Source organism: Episyrphus balteatus, chromosome 2 (assembly GCF_945859705.1).
Source record: "Episyrphus balteatus chromosome 2, idEpiBalt1.1, whole genome shotgun sequence".
Classification (NCBI taxonomy): Eukaryota; Metazoa; Arthropoda; class Insecta; order Diptera; family Syrphidae; genus Episyrphus; species Episyrphus balteatus.
Genome location: NC_079135.1, coordinates 112,785,969 through 112,808,869, shown reverse-complemented (window position 1 = coordinate 112,808,869; position 22,901 = coordinate 112,785,969). Strand labels below are relative to the sequence as shown.

General features: G+C 32.6%; 1 protein-coding gene across 2 annotated transcripts; it reads left to right on the top strand.

Moving 5' to 3' along the window:
• The first annotated feature begins 10,395 nt into the window (after window positions 1–10,395).
• LOC129911091 (putative vitellogenin receptor) lies at window positions 10,396–21,798 on the top strand. Of its 2 annotated transcripts, XM_055988762.1 has the most exons (10): window positions 10,396–10,596; window positions 10,670–10,851; window positions 10,906–11,286; window positions 15,377–16,918; window positions 16,979–17,123; window positions 18,055–18,848; window positions 18,917–19,174; window positions 19,238–21,092; window positions 21,157–21,318; window positions 21,383–21,798. In XM_055988762.1, coding segments are annotated over exons 1-10 (5,442 nt in total). In that variant the 5' UTR covers window positions 10,396–10,594; the 3' UTR covers window positions 21,504–21,798. The 2 variants fall into 2 exon arrangements, with proteins under 2 accessions (XP_055844737.1, XP_055844736.1); XM_055988761.1 differs by having other exon boundaries at window positions 10,397–10,596; window positions 19,238–21,318.
• The last annotated feature ends 1,103 nt before the right edge of the window (window positions 21,799–22,901 follow it).

The window sequence follows — 22,901 nt, the reverse complement described above, 5'->3', positions numbered from 1 at the left end:
CTATTTTTTCAGCATCGGGCTTAACTTTTTTTTTAACCTTTAAGTTCTCCCAGTTTGAGGACCCGTGGACCTATAGTGATGGGAGTTGTACCCAAATGTAGGTTAGAGTCCCCGTTACCTTTGGGTATCAAAAAATTTTTTTTACCCTTTTTCAAAATCCCGAGATATAAGCGTTGGAAGTTGGGGGTGCGAAAAAGCTTCTGGGAGCTGGATTGATAAATGTGGATGGATAAATGTGGATAGATAAATGTGGATAGATAAATGTTAATAGATAAATGTGGATAGATAAATGTGGATAGATAAATGTGGATAGATAAATGTCGATAGATAAATGTGGATAGATTAATGTGGATAGATAAATGTCGATAGATAAATGTGGATAGATAAATGTCGCTAGATAAATATCTCTAGATAAATGTCTCTAGATAGATGTCTGTGGATAAATGTGGATAAATGTGGATAGATAAATGTGGATACATAAATGTGGATAGATAAATGTCGATAGATAAATGTGGATAGATTAATGTGGATAGATAAATGTCGATAGAAAAATGTCGATAGATAAATGTGGATAGATAAATGTCGATAGATAAATGTCGATAAATAAATGTGAATAGATAAATGTCGCTAGATAAATGTCGATAGATAAATGTCGATAGATAAATGTGGATTGATAAATGTGGATAGATAAATGTGGATAGATAAATGTCGATAGATAAATGTCGATAGATAAATGTCGATAAATAAATGTGAATAGATAAATGTCGCTAGATAAATGTCGATAGATAAATGTCGATAGATAAATGTGGATTGATAAATGTGGATAGATAAATGTGGATAGATAAATGTCGATAGATAAATGTCGATAGATAAATGTCGATAAATGAATGTGGATTGATAAATGTGGATAGATAAATGTGGATAGATAAATGTCGATAGATAAATGTGGATAGATAAATGTCGATAGATAAATGTCGATAAATAAATGTGGATAGATAAATGTCGCTAGATAAATGTCGCTAGATAAATGTCGATAGATAAATGTGGATAGATAAATGTGGATTGATAAATGTGGATTGATAAATGTGGATAGATAAATGTGGATAGATAGTGGTATAATCGGGTTTTTGGATTTTTTTCAAAATTCCGAGAAAATCCAGTTTGAAAGTTCGGGTAAATTGTTTATTTCGAAAAATCCCCGAACCTTTGAACGCTCCTGGAAGCTAAACCGCTTGAGAGAAATTTTTGGCAGTGATGCCAAATGGTAGCTTGTGTCATAGGCTTACGCTTTACACATTGTTAGATTTTTAAAAAGCTCATCTTCCATGTTAAACCGCCAAATCATGCCTATTTTTTCAGCATCGGGCTTAACTTTTTTTTAACCTTTAAGTTCTCCCAGTTTGAGGACCCGTGGACCTATAGTGATGGGAGTTGTACCCAAATGTAGGTTAGAGTCCCCGTTACCTTTGGGTATCAAAAAAATTTTTTTACCCTTTTTCAAAATCCCGAGATATAAGCGTTGGAAGTTGGGGTAGCGAAAAAGCTTCTGATAGCTGGATTGATAAATGTGGACAGATAAATGTGGATAGATAAATGTGGATAGATAAATGTGGATAGAAAAATGTCGATAGATAAATGTGGATAGATAAATGTCGATAGATAAATGTCGATAAATAAATGTGAATAGGTAAATGTCGCTAGATAAATGTCGATAGATAAATGTCGATAGATAAATGTGGATAGATAAATGTCGATAGATAAATGTCGATAAATGAATGTGGATTGATAAATGTGGATAGATAAATGTGGATAGATAAATGTCGATAGATAAATTTGGATAGATAAATGTCGATAGATAAATGTCGATAAATAAATGTGGATAGATAAATGTCGCTAGATAAATGTCGCTAGATAAATGTCGATAGATAAATGTGGATAGATAAATGTGGATAGATTAATGTGGATTGATAAATGTGGATAGATAAATGTGGATAGATAGTGGTATAATCGGGTTTTTGGATTTTTTTCAAAATTCCGAGAAAATCCAGTTTGAAAGTTCGGGTAAATTGTTTATTTCTAAAAATCCCCGAACCTTTGAACGCTCCTGGAAGCTAAACCGCTTGAGAGAAATTTTTGGCAGTGATGCCAAATGGTAGCTTGTGTCATGGGCTTACGCTTTGCACATTGTTAGATTTTTAAAAAGCTCATCTTCCATGTTAAACCGCCAAATCATGCCTATTTTTTCAGCATCGGGCTTAACTTTTTTTTTAACCTTTAAGTTCTCCCAGTTTGAGGACCCGTGGACCTATAGTGATGGGAGTTGTACCCAAATGTAGGTTAGAGTCCCCGTTACCTTTGGGTATCAAAAATTTTTTTTTACCCTTTTTCAAAATCCCGAGATATAAGCGTTGGAAGTTGGGGGTGCGAAAAAGCTTCTGGGAGCTGGATTGATAAATGTGGATAGATAAATGTGGATAGATAAATGTGGATAGATAAATGTGGATTGATAAATGTGGATTGATAAATGTGGATTGATAAATGTGGATAGATAAATGTCGATAGATAAATGTTAATAGATAAATGTGGATAGATAAATGTCTCTAGATAAATGTCTCTAGATAAATGTCGATAGATAAATGTGGATAGATAAATGTGGATAGATAAATGTCTATAGATAAATGTGGATAGATACATGTGGATAGATAAATGTCGATAGATAAATGTGGATAGATAAATGTGGATTGATAAATGTGGATTGATAAATGTGGATAGATAAATGTCGCTAGATAAATGTCGATAGGTAAATGTCGATAGATAGTGGTATAATCGGGATTTTGGATTTTTTTCAAAATTCCGAGAAAATCCAGTTTGAAAGTTCGGGTAAATTGTTTATTTCGAAAAATCCCCGAACCTTTGAACGCTCCTGGAAGCTAAACCGCTTGAGAGAAATTTTTGGCAGTGATGCCAAATGGTAGCTTGTGTCATGGGCTTACGCTTTGCACATTGTTAGATTTTTAAAAAGCTCATCTTCCATGTTAAACCGCCCAATGATGCCTATTTTTTCAGCATCGGGCTTAACTTTTTTTTTAACCTTTAAGTTCTCCCAGTTTGAGGACCCGTGGACCTATAGTGATGGGAGTTGTACCCAAATGTAGGTTAGAGTCCCCGTTACCTTTGGGTATCAAAACATTTTTTTTACCCTTTTTCAAAATCCCGAGATATAAGCGTTGGAAGTTGGGGGTGCGAAAAAGCTTCTGGGAGCTGGATTGATAAATGTGGATAGATAAATGTGGATAGATAAATGTGGATAGATAAATGTGGATAGATAAATGTGGATTGATAAATGTGGATAGATAAATGTGGATAGATAAATGTGGATAGATAAATGTGGATAGATAAATGTGGATAGATAAATGTGGATTGATAAATGTGGATACATAAATGTGGATAGATAAATGTGGATAGATTAATGTGGATAGATAAATGTCAATAGATAATTGGATGGATTGATAAATGTGGATAGATAAATGTGGATTGATAAATGTGGATAGATAAATGTGGATAGATAAATGTGGATAGATTAATGTGGATAGATAAATGTCGATAGATAAATGTGGATAGATAAATGTCTCTAGATAAATGTCGATAGATAAATGTGGATAGATAAATGTGGATTGATAAATGTGGATAGATAAATGTGGATAGATAAATGTGGATAGATAAATGTCGATAGGTAAATGTCGATAGATAGTGGTATAATCGGGATTTTGGATTTTTTTCAAAATTCCGAGAAAATCCAGTTTGAAAGTTCGTTTAAATTGTTTATTTCGAAAAATCCCCGAACCTTTGAACGCTCCTGGAAGCTAAACCGCTTGGAAGAAATTTTTGGCAGTGATGCCAAATGGTAGCTTGTGTCATGGGCTTACGCTTTGCACATTGTTAGATTTTTAAAAAGCTCATCTTCCATGTTAAACCGCCAAATCATGCCTATTTTTTCAGCATCGGGCTTAACTTTTTTTTTAACCTTTAAGTTCTCCCAGTTTGAGGACCCGTGGACCTATAGTGATGGGAGTTGTACCCAAATGTAGGTTAGAGTCCCCGTTACCTTTGGGTATCAAAAATTTTTTTTTACCCTTTTTCAAAATCCCGAGATATAAGCGTTGGAAGTTGGGGGTGCGAAAAAGCTTCTGGGAGCTGGATTGATAAATGTGGATAGATAAATGTGGATAGATAAATGTGGATAGATAAATGTCGATAGATAAATGTGGATAGATAAATGTGGATTGATAAATGTGGATTGATAAATGTGGATTGATAAATGTGGATTGATAAATGTGGATAGATAAATGTGGATTGATAAATGTCGATAGATAAATGTGGATATATAAATGTGGATTGATAAATGTGGATTGATAAATGTGGATAGATAAATGTCTATAGATAAATGTGGATTGATAAATGTGGATAGATAAATGTGGATAGATAAATGTGGATAGATAAATGTCGATAGATAAATGTGGATAGATAAATGTGGATTGATAAATGTGGATTGATAAATGTGGATTGATAAATGTGGATAGATAAATGTCGATAGATAAATGTGGATTGATAAATGTGGATAGATAAATGTGGATAGATAAATGTGGATAGATAAATGTGGATAGATAAATGTCGATAGATAAATGTGGATAGATAAATGTGGATTGATAAATGTGGATTGATAAATGTGGATTGATAAATGTGGATAGATAAATGTCTATAGATAAATGTGGATTGATAAATGCGGATAGATAAATGTGGATAGATAAATGTGGATAGATAAATGTGGATTGATAAATGTGGATTGATAAATGTGGATAGATAAATGTCGCTAGATAAATGTAGATAGGTAAATGTCGATAGATAGTGGTATAATCGGGATTTTGGATTTTTTTCAAAATTCCGAGAAAATCCAGTTTGAAAGTTCGGGTAAATTGTTTATTTCGAAAAATCCCCGAACCTTTGAACGCTCCTGGAAGCTAAACCGCTTGAGAGAAATTTTTGGCAGTGATGACAAATGGTAGCTTGTGTCATAGGCTTACGCTTTGCACATTGTTAGATTTTTAAAAAGCTCATCTTCCATGTTAAACCGCCAAATCATGCCTATTTTTTCAGCATCGGGCTTAACTTTTTTTTTAACCTTTAAGTTCTCCCAGTTTGAGGACCCGTGGACCTATAGTGATGGGAGTTGTACCCAAATGTAGGTTAGAGTCCCCGTTACCTTTGGGTATCAAAAAATTTTTTTTACCCTTTTTCAAAATCCCGAGATATAAGCGTTGGAAGTTGGGGGTGCGAAAAAGCTTCTGGGAGCTGGATTGATAAATGTGGATAGATAAATGTGGATAGATAAATGTCGATAGATAAATGTGGATTGATAAATGTGGATTGATAAATGTGGATTGATAAATGTGGATAGATAAATGTCGATAGATAAATGTGGATAGATAAATGTGGATAGATAAATGTCTCTAGATAAATGTCTCTAGATAAATGTGGATAGATAAATGTGGATAGATAAATGTGGATAGATAAATGTGGATGGATAAATGCAGATAGATAAATGTGGATAGATAAATGTGGATTGATAAATGTGGATTGATAAATGTGGATAGATAAATGTCGCTAGATAAATGTCGATAGGTAAATGTCGATAGATAGTGGTATAATCGGGATTTTGGATTTTTTTCAAAATTCCGAGAAAATCCAGTTTGAAAGTTCGGGTAAATTGTTTATTTCGAAAAATCCCCGAACCTTTGAACGCTCCTGGAAGCTAAACCGCTTGAGAGAAATTTTTGGCAGTGATGCCAAATGGTAGCTTGTGTCATGGGCTTACGCTTTGCACATTGTTAGATTTTTAAAAAGCTCATCTTCCATGTTAAACCGCCAAATCATGCCTATTTTTTCAGCATCGGGCTTAACTTTTTTTTTAACCTTTAAGTTCTCCCAGTTTGAGGACCCGTGGACCTATAGTGATGGGAGTTGTACCCAAATGTAGGTTAGAGTCCCCGTTACCTTTGGGTATCAAAAAAATTTTTTTACCCTTTTTCAAAATCCCGAGATATAAGCGTTGGAAGTTGGGGGAGCTCTATTGATAAATGTGGATAGATAAATGTGGATAGATAAATGTGGATAGATAAATGTGGATAGATAAATGTCGATAGATAAATGTTAATAGATAAATGTGGATAGATAAATGTGGATTGATAAATGTGGATAGATAAATGTGGATAGATAAATGTCGATAGATAAATGTGGATAGATAAATGTGGATTGATAAATGTGGATTGATAAATGTGGATTGATAAATGTGGATAGATAAATGTGGATAGATAAATGTGGATAGATAAATGTGGATAGATAAATGTCGATAGATAAATGTGGATAGATAAATGTGGATTGATAAATGTGGATTGATAAATGTGGATTGATAAATGTGGATAGATAAATGTCTATAGATAAATGTGGATTGATAAATGCGGATAGATAAATGTGGATAGATAAATGTGGATAGATAAATGTGGATTGATAAATGTGGATTGATAAATGTGGATAGATAAATGTCGATAGATAAATGTCGATAAATGAATGTGGATTGATAAATGTGGATAGATAAATGTGGATAGATAAATGTGGATTGATAAATGTGGATAGATAAATGTGGATAGATAAATGTGGATAGATTAATGTGGATAGATAAATGTCAATAGATAATTGGATGGATTGATAAATGTGGATAGATAAATGTGGATTGATAAATGTGGATTGATAAATGTGGATAGATAAATGTGGATAGATTAATGTGGATAGATAAATGTCAATAGATAATTGGACGGATTGATAAATGTGGATAGATAAATGTGGATAGATAAATGTGGATTGATAAATGTGGATAGATAAATGTGGATAGATTAATGTGGATAGATAAATGTCGATAGATAAATGTGGATAGATAAATGTCTCTAGATAAATGTCGATAGATAAATGTGGATAGATAAATGTGGATAGATAAATGTGGATTGATAAATGTGGATTGATAAATGTGGATAGATAAATGTCGCTAGATAAATGTCGATAGATAAATGTGGATAGATAAATGTGGATAGATTAATGTGAATAGATAAATGTCGATAGATAAATGTGGATAGATAAATGTCGTTAGATAAATGTCGATAGATAAATGTTGATAGATAAATGTGGATAGATAAATGTGGATTGATAAATGTGGATAGATAAATGTCGATAGATAAATGTCGATAGGTAAATGTCGATAGATAGTGGTATAATCGGGATTTTGGATTTTTTTCAAAATTCCGAGAAAATCCAGTTTAAAGTTCGGGTAAATTGTTTTTTTCGAAAAATCCCTGAACCTTTGAACGCTCCTGGAAGCTAAACCGCTTGAGGGAAATTTTTGGCATTGATGCCAAATGGTAGCTTGTGTCATGGGCTTACGCTTTGTACATTGTTAGATTTTTAAAAAGCTCATCTTCCATGTTAAACCGCCAAATCATGCCTATTTTTTCAGCATCGGGCTTAACTTTTTTTTAACCATTAAGTTCTCCCAGTTTGAGAACCCGTGGACCTACAGTGATGGGAGTTGTACCCAAATGTAGGTTAGAGTCCCCGTTACCTTTGGGTATCAAAAAAATTTTTTTACCCTTTTTCAAAATCCCGAGATATAGGCGTTGGATGTTGGGGGTGCGAAAAAGCTTCTGGGAGCTGAACGCTTTGACCTAGAGACATGGGAGTGGTGCCATATGAAAGCTTATATTCTCAACTACCCGATAGTGGTATAATCGGGTTTTCTGATTTTTTTCAAAATTCCAAGAAAATCCAGTTTGAAAGTTCGGGTAAATTTTTTTTTTCGAAAAATCCCCGAACCTTTGAACGCTCCTGGAATCTAAACCGCTTGAAAGAAATTTTTGGCAGTGATGCCAAATGGTAGCTTCTGTCATGGGCTTACGCTTTGCACATTGTTAGATTTTTAAAAAGCTCATCTTCCATGTTAAACCGCCAAATCATGCCTATTTTTTCAGCATCGGGCTTAACTTTTTTTTTAACCTTTAAGTTCTCCCAGTTTGAGGACCCGTGGACCTATAGTGATGGGAGTTGTACCCAAATGTAGGTTAGAGTCCCCGTTACCTTTGGGTATCAAAAAAATTTGTTTACCCTTTTTCAAAATCCCGACATATAAGCGTTGGAAGTTGGGGGTGCGAAAAAGCTTCTGGGAGCTGGATTGATAAATGTGGATAGATAAATGTGGATAGATAAATGCGGATAGATAAATGTGGATAGATAAATGTGGATTGATAAATGTGGATAGATAAATGTCGCTAGATAAATGTCGATAGATAAATGTTGATAGATAAATGTTGATAGATAAATGTGGATAGATAAATGTGGATTGATAAATGTGGATAGATAAATGTCGATAGATAAATGTCGATAGATAGTGGTATAATCGGGATTTTGGATTTTTTTCAAAATTCCGAGAAAATCCAGTTTAAAGTTCGGGTAAATTGTTTTTTTCGAAAAATCCCCGAACCTTTGAACGCTCCTGGAAGCTAAACCGCTTGAGAGAAATTTTTGGCAGTGATGCCAAATGGTAGCTTGTGTCATGGGCTTACGCTTTGCACATTGTTAGATTTTTAAAAAGCTCATCTTCCATGTTAAACCGCCAAATCATGCCTATTTTTTCAGCATCGGGCTTAACTTTTTTTTTAACCTTTAAGTTCTCCCAGTTTGAGGACCCGTGGACCTATAGTGATGAGAGTTGTACCCAAATGTAGGTTAGAGTCCCCCTTACCTTTGGGTATCAAAAAATTTTTTTACCCTTTTTCAAAATCCCGACATATAAGCGTTGGAAGTTGGGGGTGCGAAAAAGCTTCTGGGAGCTGGATTGATAAATGTGGATAGATAAATGTGGATTGATAAATGTGGATAGATAAATGTGGATAGATAAATGTGGATAGATAAATGTCTCTGGATAAATGTCTCTAGACAAATGTCTCTAGATAAATGTCTCTAGATAAAAGTCGCTAGCTAAATGTCTCTAGATAAATATCTCTAGATAAAAGTCGCTAGCTAAATATCGCTAGTTAAATGTCTCTAGATAAATGTCGCTAGATAAATGTCTCTAGATAAATGTCTTGAGAGAAATGTCTCAAGAGAAATGTCTCAAGAGAAATTTCTCTTCTGTTTTTGAAAAAATTCAAAAATATTACTTGATTTTCATTTTTTTCTAATAAAAAATCGTTTGCAAATCAAAACTATCAGAAAAGTTGTTGACGTAATTTTAAAATTAAATTTAATTATTTTTATCAGTAACACTTATTTTTCATTTTAACAGAATGTCAATATAAAACGATAAATAAAATTCTAAAAATAAGATTTGTTAAATTGCTTAGGATCTATCCAAATTTAAACTGATTGGAAATAAAGTACTTTTTTTGTCTTTCAGTCCTCACACCTAGACTGTAAAAAATTATCTTTCAATGCATTTGTTTTCCATTACGAATTAAAAAAAAAAATACATGGCAAATACAAAAATTTCTGCATTGCAAACCAAATTTTATTGCAACTTAAAAATATTTGCATTGAAAATAATATTTGTATTGTACCTAAATAAAAATATTTTTCATTAAAAAATAAATTATAGCAAATAAAAAATGTTCTGCATCGAAAAAAAAAATCAATGCGAAATGTGTGCATTAAATATTTTTTTTTTGTTTTTAATAATCGTGGATTTTTTTTTTAATTTTGTCTATTTGCTATTTACTTTCAAATATAATATTACACTAAATGCAAGGCCAAACATTCAAAATTGTAAGAAATTCGACGAATATTGAAAAAAATAAAAAATATTTAGTGCACACATTTTGCATTGAATTTTTTTTTCCGATTCAGAAAATTTTTTTATTTGTAATAAAAATTTTTTTAATGCAAACTATTTTTATTTGCAATAAAAATTTTATTTTCAATGCAAATATTTTTCAGTTGCAATAACAATTTTTTTTACTTAAAACATTTTTAGTTGTAATATATATTTTTTTTTTAAATTTCAAATCCTTTTTTTAAACTGATATTTTTACAACTCTGTGTTAGACACATTTTATTTAAGTTTTTTAAAAATTGTATTGAAGAAGCTGAAAATTGGCATTGCATTTTTTCCTGTCAGTCACCCTGTACTTGTGTTATTTTTCAGAAAACAAAACATTTTTTCCAATTACATAAATAACTCAAATGACTAGCAACATGTTGCTAAGAACACAATTTTTTTTATGGGAAACAAAAATTTAAATTCTTTACATCACATTTCTGTACTAAATCGAATCTTTTTACCGTTCACTGGACGGTCTAATCTTTACATAAGGAAGCAAACAGTTTAAGCTCGGCTTGCCATACCAGGAGGCCGTATGCTTCTCGTTTGCATAATTTTTTCAGAATCGCGTTGTTTAAATGTAATCTTTTTTTGTAAATTAATTAAAAGTTTTTTCTTCGTTTTGTTTTTTGTTAAACCAGAATATCAATCGTTTGTAAAAACTTTAAATTGTTAAAAATGTAAGTTTTTTTTTAATAAACGATAGAATGATTTTTGTCTAATACCACGTGTCTTTTTGCTATAAAATTTCAGGGCTAAGATCCACTTGCTAGTGGTCTTAGCAATCACATCGATTTTCTGCCTTCATCAAGTGCAATCGATCAAATTCTGTGAAGATGGAGAATTTGAGTGTAAAGAAGGAACATGCATTCCAATGGAAAAAGTCTGTGACTCTCGAAGAGATTGTCCAGATAACTCCGACGAGAGAGATTGCGGTAAGTTCGATAAGCTTTTATTTAAAAGCAATATTAAACCACATTTTTTAATAGATTTCAAACTTTGTCGAAAGCCAAATTATTACCAATGTTCGGATGGCAAAACGTGCATTCCATCAGCATTTGTTTGCAATGGCGATGAAAATTGTCCAGATGGCGGCGATGAGATTCAATGTGAAGGCAAATCTGGCTGGCCTTCAGAGAATTGCACTGATACCGAGTACACGTGTGAAGATAAAGGCTGTATTCCGATGCATTTCATGTGTGACGGAAAGAAAGATTGTCATGATGGATCAGATGAGACAGCAGGTTGTTTAAAAGCGGAACACGAGTGTTCGGGATTTTTCTGTCAGAATCGTAAATGTTTGGAAAGTCACTTGTGGGTGTGCGATGGAGCTGATGATTGCGGTGATGGAAGTGACGAGAAGGGTTGTGGTAAGTTCAAATTTTGATACCTTTTCCAAAATATTTTTTTTTTTTCAATCAAAAAAAAAAAAAAAAGCTTGATTAACAATTAAAATAAGTAAATATTTGACCTTAGTTTTAGGGGTTTTAAGTTTTTGGGTAAAATTTTATTTGCCAAACTACAACCGATTTTCATGATTTTAGTTTTATTCGAACAACAATCATTTAACAAAAAATATATTTATTGCAAATAAAAAAAAATTGCATACAAAAAATATTTATTGCATTTGGAACTAAAAATATTTTGCATTAAAAAAAAAAATTTGCAACTGTAAGATATTTGCATTGAAAATTGCAAATAAAAGTATTTTGCATTAAAAAAAAAAACATTTATTTTCTGCTTTAAAAAAAGTTCCATGCATCAAATATTTTTTTTTTTAAATTTTTGTCAAATTTCTTACAGTTTTGACTATATGTATATGGACTTACATTAGGTTTTTACAGTTGAAATAGATAATGTATGGTCAAATAGCCAAAATTGTAACAAATTCGACGAATAAAAAAATAAAATTTGATGCAACCTTTAAATTGAATTTTTTTTTCAGTGCATACATATTTTTATTTAAAATACATTTTATTGCATGCAAAATATGTATTTTATTTGCGACAAATATTTTTTTTTTCAAAGCAAATACTTTTCAGTTGCTATATAATTTTTTTTTTTGCCCAAATTTTTTTTATTTGCAATAAATATTTTCTTTTTAATCTCAAATGCATTTAGTCAATTTTCATTTTTATTTAGAAATTCAAATTTTTTTAAAATATTTACTATCATACCTCAATCATTGGGTTCGGAATTTTTTTTTTAAATATAAATATACAATATTCTACATATTTTATCTGCTTAAAATTGTAATCCGTTTTAAATTCAATTTTATATATTTTTTTTCCAACTTAAATTAAACCAACATATCTTCTTAATTTCTTCAAAGCATTAATTTAAAAAGAATCCATTTAATTTAATAAAAAAATCATTTAATTTTAAGACCTTAAAACGGATAATTTTATGTGAAGTCAATTAAAGTCAAGTGATTTCTTATTAAAATGAAGCACCTTTATTTTGTATTTATTTAAAAATACGACCCACATAACGAAACACAGGGATTTACTCATTACGTACTAAAGCCAGTTTTTATAGCGACCACTATAAGCTCAACGCCTACTTTCTTTCAATACATTATGCCAACGATTATTCATTTTATTTCGGAAGATTGTTTGAATATTAATTTTAAAAGAAATATAAAAGATAATTAAAATAATTTTTGAAATTTTTTGAAAATTGTAGAAAACGTTTTTATAAAACAAATTTTTTTTTGTTTATAAAAATTTTCAAAAAATTTTCAAAAAATTAAAAAATCGGCAAGTCATTCTGAAGAAACTGTTAAAGCTGATATTTAATCATAGTTTAAAAAAATTCTTTAATCATTTTGAAAAAAAAAAAAATGATTTTACGCAGAAAAAATATTATTTTTTATATCCAAAGGTAATATTCTTGGAAATGTTTTTTAGTTTTTAATTTAAAATTAAGAAAACACTTTCGTACATAAAATTTCTTTGAATTTGGTTAATTTTTCATGAATTAAGTTACCAAGAAGCCCATCCAAGTAAAGAACAAAGAATTAAAGGGCTTTCTTTGAAGAGCCCTTTTCATTTATATTTTTATCGATATTATTTTCACAATCGATTTTCTGTTTTTGATTAACAACTATAATGAGAGCATTACATTTTGAAAACAAAATTAATTATTAACTTCATAATATTTTTGAAAAGAATTATAAATAGTTTATTTTTAATTTTGAGCTTGAAAATTAATTTTCCAAATACTTTCGTTAACACAGCTCTATTTAAAAATAAAATGCACGACTGGGGTCGCACGAACTTGCTCTTAGAGTTAAAGTTGTTTAAATTTTTAAGACTTTTTATATAGAAATTTGGAAAAAAAAAATAAAATTCGTTTTTAAAAAAAAATTAAATAAAATCTGAAATTAAATTGCCCTCCAAAACAAGCATGCAGTTTTGATTGATATATTAACATGCATTTTTAGAAAAAAAAATTTTAAAATCGTTAGAGCCGTTTTTTAAAAAACTAATTTTTTATAAATAATTTTTTGGAAAAAAAGTTTAAAAATAAAATTGGTATGCCATTTTGTAGAAATCACTAATCAACATCTAAAAACAAAATTTCAAAAGAATTAAATGTACCGTTTTCGAAAATTTGATTTTTCAAAAAAAAATTTTCAAATTTTTTTTAAAAATCCAAAAATAATTTTTTCCAAAATTTTATTTTTGGCTTATATTTAAATTATATAAATGCTTCTTCACAAAAAGTTTCGTTGAAATCGAATAAGCAGTTTTGGAGATAATCGGATTTGAAAAAAACGGTTCTATGGCAGGTACCGTTAATAATGATTTTCAAAAAAAATTTTTTTCATTAGAAGATAGACCTAAACTTTAAACTAACACTTGAATTTTTTAAAAAATCGTTGGAGCCGTTTTCGAGATATTTCAATTTTACTAAAATCGGTATATGACAAGTACCGTTATTTTTGGTCCAAAAAAATTAATTCCAAAAACCCCTCTGGAGAGTCGCCAAATAACGCTGCATACCAGGTTTGACATCAATCGGTCCATCCGTTTAGGCTGTAGCTCCTTATACAGACAGACAGACAGACTGACAGACTGACAGACTGACAGACTGACAGACTGACAGACTGACAGACTGACAGACTGACAGACTGACAGACTGACAGACTGACAGACTGACAGACTGACAGACTGACAGACTGACAGACTGACAGACTGACAGACTGACAGACTGACAGACTGACAGACTGACAGACTGACAGACTGACAGACTGACAGACTGACAGACTGACAGACTGACAGACTGACAGACTGACAGACTGACAGACTGACAGACTGACAGACTGACAGACTGACAGACTGACAGACTGACAGACTGACAGACTGACAGACTGACAGACTGACAGACTGACAGACTGACAGACTGACAGACTGACAGACTGACAGACTGACAGACAGACGGACTTCCGGGACCCACTTTTTTGGCATTGTCTACCATCGTAATGTCATGGAAAAATGTTATCTCAACTTTTTTTTTTTGTACGAATGCATAACTTGATATATAGTACCTATATCGCAAGTAAAAATAATAAAAGTTAAGTTTTTAGCTTTACAAAACAGTATAGCTGAGCTAGTCATTGTACATAATTATAACCGATGATTTTTAATAACTTTTTTCCAAGCTAAGTCAAATTTTTAAAAAATTGCCCATCCCTGTTGAACGGAGTGAAAAGGTCCCCATCCTATTTGATTTTTTGCTTGTCTCATCTCAATCCAATAGTTTTTTAGTACATTACTCTTGAATCACTCTGTAAAATAGAACTATTATTTTTTTTGTTTTCAAAATTTTTCATTTTTATGATTATTCCCAGGGTTTAAATAATTTTAGAAACAATATAAAAAAAAAAACATCAAAATTGAATCTATAATTTAAAAAAAAAATATTTTCTATGAATTTCGAATGAATGCTATGAATAAGAAATGAAGAAAAACCTGGAAAAAGGTGCTTCTATTTAAATGTTAGTATTTACTTTTAATTTTTACTCCAAGAAAGTACTTTGGTTTTATGCCTACCACAAATGAAATGCAGTTTTACTTGAAAAATCATAAAGTATAAATATTTTCTGTCTAGATTTTACGCTTACAAAAAATGATGTAGTTTATACTTGTTAATTCTTCAGTACAAGTATTACTAATTCCGTTTAGAATTTTTTTTGTGAAGAACTAAAACCGCTTTTTATAAAGTTTAGAACTGATTTCGTCATTCTTCTTTTGTCATTTTTTTTTTTAATATTTTAGCTTTTATTGCTCGGTACCAATTTTGCAAAGCCAAAAAAAAATTTGTCATAAATTATGTTAACCTCGAATATTTTCTTAAAACACTAACATCGTCAAAATCAGGATCGGTTTTTGAAAAATTTATTTTATTAAAAAATTCGTTTTCGTTTTAAACAATATCCATCTTTCATTTATCTAGTCTGGAATTGCAAATTAGACCAAAAACTCTTCCTCTGCCACGACAATGACACCTGCATCGATCTAGCGAAAGTCTGCGATGGTAAAATCGATTGCCACGATCAAAGTGATGAAAATGGAAAATGCTCCGACGCACATTCCAACTGTGAATCTAAACAATGTCCTCTAGATAGTACGTGTCACTCATTACCAACAGGTCCCGAATGTGTCTGTCCAACAGGCTATCAATACAATAGTCACGAAAACACCTGCGATGACATAAACGAATGTGAAACCTATGGAATTTGCAGTCAAGGTTGCATCAACAAAATTGGCTCATACATGTGTTATTGCGAAGACAAGTACAAACTCAAATCTGATAATAAAACTTGTGTAGTTAAAAGTGGAGAGCCTTTATTATTGTACACAACTCAAAAGACTGTTGTTGGAATGTATTTGAAAACACGACATATCTATACAGTCGCTGATAATCTGACTTTGGTTATCGGAGTTGCGTATGATGGACAGAATATCTATTGGACAAACATACACCATGAGTCCGAGAGTATTGTAAAAGCTCGAGAAGATGGTTCGAAGCAAGAAATTCTACTCACTTCGGGTCTTGATGCTCCCGAAGACCTAGCAGTGGATTGGTTAACAGGGAATATCTATTTTTCGGACAATGTTTTAAGACACATAGCAGTCTGTTCAAGCAATGGCCACTATTACATGCCCTTGGTTGTAATCGACGTTCATCAGCCCCGCGGAATCGCCCTCTGGCCTCAAAAAGGTTTGATGTATTGGACTGATTGGGGTATGAGACCAATGATTGCCAGGGCTTCCATGGACGGTGCTGATCCTGTGGCTCTTATCAAATCCGACATCCATTGGCCAAATGGAATAACTCTTGACATTCCCAATGAACGGTTCTACTGGGTCGATGCCAAACTGATGACAATCGAAAGTGCCAAAATGGATGGATCCGACCGAAGATTAGTCCTGTCTGATATCCTCAAACATCCTTATGGAATAGCAGTGTTTGAAGACAACTTGTATTGGTCTGATTGGGGTACAAAAAGTGTTCATACTTGTCACAAGTTCACCGGCAAAGGTCATGAAGTTTTAGCCAAAGATCGTAGGATCTACGCCGTCCATGTTTATCATTCAGCTATTCAGCAAAGAGTTGATCATCCATGCAAAGATCGCCGCTGTACACATTTGTGTCTTTTGTCAGCAAATAATACCGCAACTTGTGGCTGCCCTGATGGTATGTCTTTGGCAATCGATCGAACTCGATGCACCAAGTCAATGAAGAAGCAAAAGCTTTATGTGGGTTTGAAGAATGTCATTTTGGAAATGGAACATACTACTTTTGGCAAGCATAAAGTCATTCAGGAGCACACTTTGCCATTGTTTATTCATCAAATGGCTTATAACACTGTTAACGGAACTTTATTGATTGCTGATACAGTTCAGAAGGTTATTGCTGAATATGACTCCATTTCTAAGGAGATTAAAACACTGCTTCGTGGAAATATGGGGAATATCACAGGAATGGCTTTTGGTAAGTTGAAAAATTTTAGGGGTCTTAGAAAAGGTAGTCAGTAAAAGATGTTACTTTTAGACCATTTGGCTCAAAATCTTTATTGGACCGATTCGGAAAGACATACAGTGGAGGCTTACTCGATGAGAATGCGATCACGTGCAATTGTACACTTTTTCTCCGGAGTCGATGTACCCATTGGACTTGGACTTTTACCTGAAGAAGGGTAAGTTAATTACACTGGTTTAAAGCCAAAATCAACACTCAATCCCACTACTTTTACTCGAAAATCACTTTAAAAAAAAATTACGATGGATGCGTTTTCGAGATATAATTTCAATAATAAAAAAAATATCTTGTTTTTTCCGTTACATGTTCAATATCTATAAATGCTCAAAAGATAAAAATAGTCAAAAATATCGTTTTTTTCTCTTTTTTAAATAGTTTTTCTTAAGTTTTTGCAATAATTTAATTTTAAATTTTTTTTAAAAGATACATACTGATAGGAAATTTAATTATGTACAAAAAATTTCTTAGTAAAAATTTTCTAATTCTGCTTTCTTTTCAAGTTATAGACAAAAACTCAAAAAGTAACAAAAAAGAGTCGAAAATATTGATCTTTACAAAAATGGTCATATCTTTATAATTTATCAATAGATTTTGAAGAAAATTGTCTTGTTTTATTTTTCAGAAAGTTTACTACACACAAGATTTTTTAACTGTGAGGACTCGAAAGGTTTTGATTTTGTTCTTTCAGTAAGAAATTTTTTTTTGACAAAAATTTCCTTTAAAAAATCAATTTTTTAAAAAATGTTTTGATACATTACATTTAAAAATCTGGAGTGACGCAAAAAAGTTGTTCCAGTGTTTCTTGCTTGCTTCTTCAGCTTTTAGGTGCTTGTTTTTGTGTTCAGATTGATCGTTTATTACTCAAGATATAGCCCGAATACTAATATGGAAAAAAATAGACAAAAAACTTTGAAAAATCATATCTCGAAAACCTATCCATAAACATTTTTTTAGATAAGATTTTCGAGTTTTCTGAGCTCAAATCTATACTTAAAGTATAACGGCACTTGGTGTCCAAAATTTGTATTTTTTTGTAAGCTAGTGTTATCATATAAGAGGTCGTCTTAACACCTTCCATTTTTTTGTAGAAAAATGTTTGTAGCCTTGAAGTCATCCAACAAGATCCACATCGACTTAAAATCTCTTGGAGGTCCCGGGGACCACACCCACGTCTTCGAAGACATCAGAGGAATGGGTGCACTTCAAATAGTCCCTGACTATGAGACTCGAACTCTTTACTGGGTAGATACCGAAGGTGGCAAGATTGAATTTTCAATGTTCGAAGAGTTACACAATTTCCCTCTTCGAACACGTCTCTCTCAACCAATTTCGATGGCTCTCATTGATGATGATATTTTCTGGACAACTTTGCGTTCTCCATACATCTACTGGACTCACAAGAGCAACTTGGGATCGGTTAAGAAATTCCAACTAGAAATTTCAAGCCTGAAAATGGTCGACAAAATTCAACTTCTATCAAGTCATCCTCAAACAATCATCGATCATCCATGCTTGCATGATAATGGCGGATGTTCTCATGTTTGTGTGTCGTCTGGGAAGAATTCACAAGAATGTCTATGTCCGTCAGGTCTTGTCTACAAAGATTCTCGCAATCAAACTTGTATTGAATCTCTAGATTGTGAGTTCCGTTGTAAGTCGGGTGAATGTTTGACAACATCAAGACGTTGCAATGGTAATAAAGACTGCCCTGATGGCTCAGATGAGGAAGGTTGTGACTTGAAGACCAAAAAGACCCGAGTTATCTGTGCATTCGATGAGTTCATGTGTCATGACTCGTTGCAATGTGTATTGAATGAAGTTCGATGCAACAAACACAGAGACTGTAAAGATGGTAGCGATGAAGATCATTGTGAAAATTTCGGTAAGTTAAGAAAGGGAGGTCTTAAAGTTTTGTATTGAACCTGAAATAACCTTTACTTTTTTTGTTAGATGATTTAAAAAAGTGTCATGCTCATCAATATGCCTGTAATAATGGTCGCTGTATTGACTTGAGTAGCATTTGTGATGGGTTCGATGATTGTGGTGACAGGTCTGACGAAACACATTGTAATAAAGAAGAAGACGGTTCGAAGCCAGCTTGTGGAAGTAATATGTTCCAATGTGCGTCTGGTACGTGCATCGCCAAGAGTTGGGTATGTGATGGACATGTTGATTGTATCGATGGTTCGGACGAACATGAGAAATGCGGTAAGTTTGATCGAACCAATGCATCAAACCATGACACTTATTTAATTTTTTTTTTGATTACAGCTCCCAAGACCTGTGCTGCAGGCATGCACAAATGCAACATCGGCCAATGCATCGACGAGAAACTCGTGTGCGATGGTCATAACGATTGCGGTGATAACTCCGACGAACTTATGTGCATTGACGACAAACCCAAGATTGTTTGCGGAGGTGGTGATGATGGTTTTGACCTCATGGGAAAACCAAAGAAATTCCAATGCCCCTCAGATCCAACAATTTGCTTAGACATGAAAGCCAAATGCAACGGTACCGCTGAGTGTCCAAGAGGTGAAGATGAAGTTGGATGTCATGGTTGCAGCGTGTATGAGTTCCAATGCAAGTCGACCATGGAGTGCATTCGGAACGATTTCCATTGTGATGGCGAGAAAGACTGTCGTGATGGTAGCGATGAGCTGAATTGTGATCGGTATAATTCTAGCACCCATTCGCAATTTGTGAAGGCTTGTGAACCAGGTATGTTTGAATGCAAAGATGGAACTTGTATCGATGAGTCTCGAACTTGTGATGGCAAAGACGATTGTGAGGGTGGCCAAGATGAGACAAATATATGCAAAACTGCCTGCGGAAGAGGTACGTGTGAACACAAGTGTAAAGCGACTCCACTTGGAGCCAAGTGTAGTTGCTTTGATGGCTATAAGTTGGATGTGGATCAAAAGAAATGTATTGATATTGATGAGTGTGTTGAAGGACCCAACCCGTGTGCCCAGCTTTGTGCGAATACAAACGGAGGTTACCGGTGTACTTGTTATAGTGGATTTATGCTGACTCCTGACAAAGTTAGTTGTAAGGCTTTAGACAGTCGGTATTCACTATTCTTCACGACTCACAATGAAATTCGAAGCTTGAGTGAGTCTCCGATAACTTTGAAGGTGGTGCACTCTGTGAATGATACCAAAATATCAGGGCTTGATGTTGACATCGAGCGGAAGAAATTGTTCTACACCACCGAGGACAGTAATGGGCTCTTCCAATTTGATCTTGAGAAACAGGAAATCACCCAAGGTCTTATCGTTGAAAACCCTACTAAAGTAGCGGTCGATTGGATAACCGGGAATGTCTATGTAGTAAGCCGATCTAATAGCTATGCAATCAGGGCTTGCAACTTTGGACAAAAAGTCTGTGGCGATGTAATTAAGCTCCCACCAATTGAAGTCGTCCGGGCTATTGCCATTGATGCAGTTGGACGGAAACTCTTCTACGCCTCGGTAATGGCTCAGGGCTTCAGTGCTCCATTGACACATATTTGCATCGCAGGTCTTGACGGATCTAAGCATGCAATTATGGGTACAAAACAAGCTTTGGTAACGGCTCTTGAAGCTGATATTTACAAACAGGAGCTGTACTTTGTCGATGCTCATTCAAAGACCTTGCAATCGTTAAGTTATCGTCGGGGCAGTGATCGGACGATTAAGACCGTTGTTCGGAAAGAAAATGCAATTATTCATCCGTCAGCTTTGAGTATCCATGAAAATATAGCCTTCATTGTTAACACTGGAGCCAAAGAGGCTGTTAGATGTCGTCTTTATGGCAATTCGTCTTGTCAAGCTTTCTATTTGAACGTTTACAATGCCGAAGATATCGTGGTCAATAGCCCGTCTCGTCAAAAATTAGTCTCGAATGTGTGTGATCATAAGAAATGTTCTGGTCTGTGTGTTCAAGGTCCATTTGGTTATGAATGTATGTGTCAAGATGGTTCAATTGTCGATGAATACTTTAAATGTACAAAACAATCTTCCAATGATATCTCATCTGATTTATTTGCAATGGAAAAGAATGAGGAAACTGCCACAGCTTCTACAGCTGCAACTGTATGGTATACTTTATTGGGAATCTTAGTGATTGCTGGAATTGCAGCTGGGTACTTTTATGCAAAAAACAGCAAACAAGGACATCGCAATTTCAATATCAACATGCATTTCCAGAATCCTTTGTCACGTTTTCAAAACTCTACGACGCCATCGGGAGGAGGTACAGGCACAACCGGATATAACGCCGGGCAGGAAAAACTTCAATTTAACTTACCTATTCCGAGATTATTACGCGGCTCGAAAGGCACAGAACTCGTCTTGGACACGAAAAGCGAGGTTTGTCTAAAAAAGGTATCTTTGAGAATGTAAGAAATAATGGTTTTCTTTCTTTTTTTTTAAGGCGAAAAACATCAACTCGACTGGGAATACCGGAAGATCCGCGAGTATATTATTGGAGGAGCCCGATAATGATAACACCGGAAATTTGGCACATTTCGACGATGATCAACGAGCACGCTTAGTTCCATAAGCAAATTTATATGAAAGAAGAAGATCGGTTACAGTATTTAAATGTTTTTGTAAGAGAATTTCATTATTCAGGCTTAAAGTTTGAACGTTAAATTTTGTTATTGTAAGTAAGTAAATAAGTCGTTTTTTTTTGGTAAGTTGTAGATATTTGGTAACAAATTGTTAAGCGTTAAATTAATTAAATAATTATAGAATATATTTCGTCAAATATTATTTTTTATAAAAGAACGTAAATGATAAATCAAAATTAAAAGTTCTATAAAAATAAAAATCTAATTTAAAAAATAACAGTTTTTTTAAGCATCACTTTTCAGTTTTCAGTTGGTTGCAGAAGATTTATTTTCTTGTTATAATTTTGAAAAAAAGGCATTACTAGCATAAAATATTGATTCAGATTGTACTTGTGCTATCTACCATTATACTACTGTAGTTAATATGACAACCATTTAGCTTTTATAAAGTTTTTTAGTGTATACAAAAACCAATAAAGCTGTGCTTTTACTATTAATGATTTGTAATGTACAGTCAGAGACATTATAAAATTTCACTTAATTTTTTTTTATTAATCTGAAATGATTTTTTTTTTAATAGGAAATATCTCGGGCAAGTAGTTGAGTTGAATTGTGGAACATAAATTCTTGACAAGGTATACAGACTTGAATGCTGTTTAAATAATATAGTTTGAAAAGGGTTTATAGATTTCAAACCTGCTTTAAAAAAAATATAGTAAGACATTTAAATCTGTTCTATAATAATCGGTCAAAAAAGTACGCTGAAGCAGGGTTGTAAAAATATCAATTTGAAAAAAAAAATGCATTTGAAATTAAAAAAATAAAATTTTTATTGCAAAGTAAAATATTTTGCATAAAAAAACAAATTTATTGCAAATAAAAAATTTTCTGCATTGAAAAACAAAAAAAAAAAAAAATCAATACAAAATGTGAGCATTTAATATTTTTTTTTAAATATTCGTCGAATTTCTTACCATTTTGACTATTTAGCCTTACATTACGTTCAATATTATAGTTGAAATAGCTAATGTATGGTCAAATAGCCAAAATTGAAAGATTTCGACGTTTATTAAAAAAGAATATTTAATACACACATTAATACATGCTTTGAATTTTTTTTAATGCAGAAAATTGTTTATGTGCAATGAAATTTTTTTTAATGCAAAATATCTTTATTTACAATAAAAATTTTATTTTCAATGAAAATATTTTTTCAGTTTCAATAGTTTTTTTTAATGCAAATTTTGTTGCAGTTGCTAAAAATATATTTTTTTAATCCAAATGTTTTTATTTGCAACAAATATTTTTTTAATTTATTGTGAAAAACAACTGCATCAAAAAAAATGATTTTTACAACCCTGCGCTGAAGTGATTTTTTTG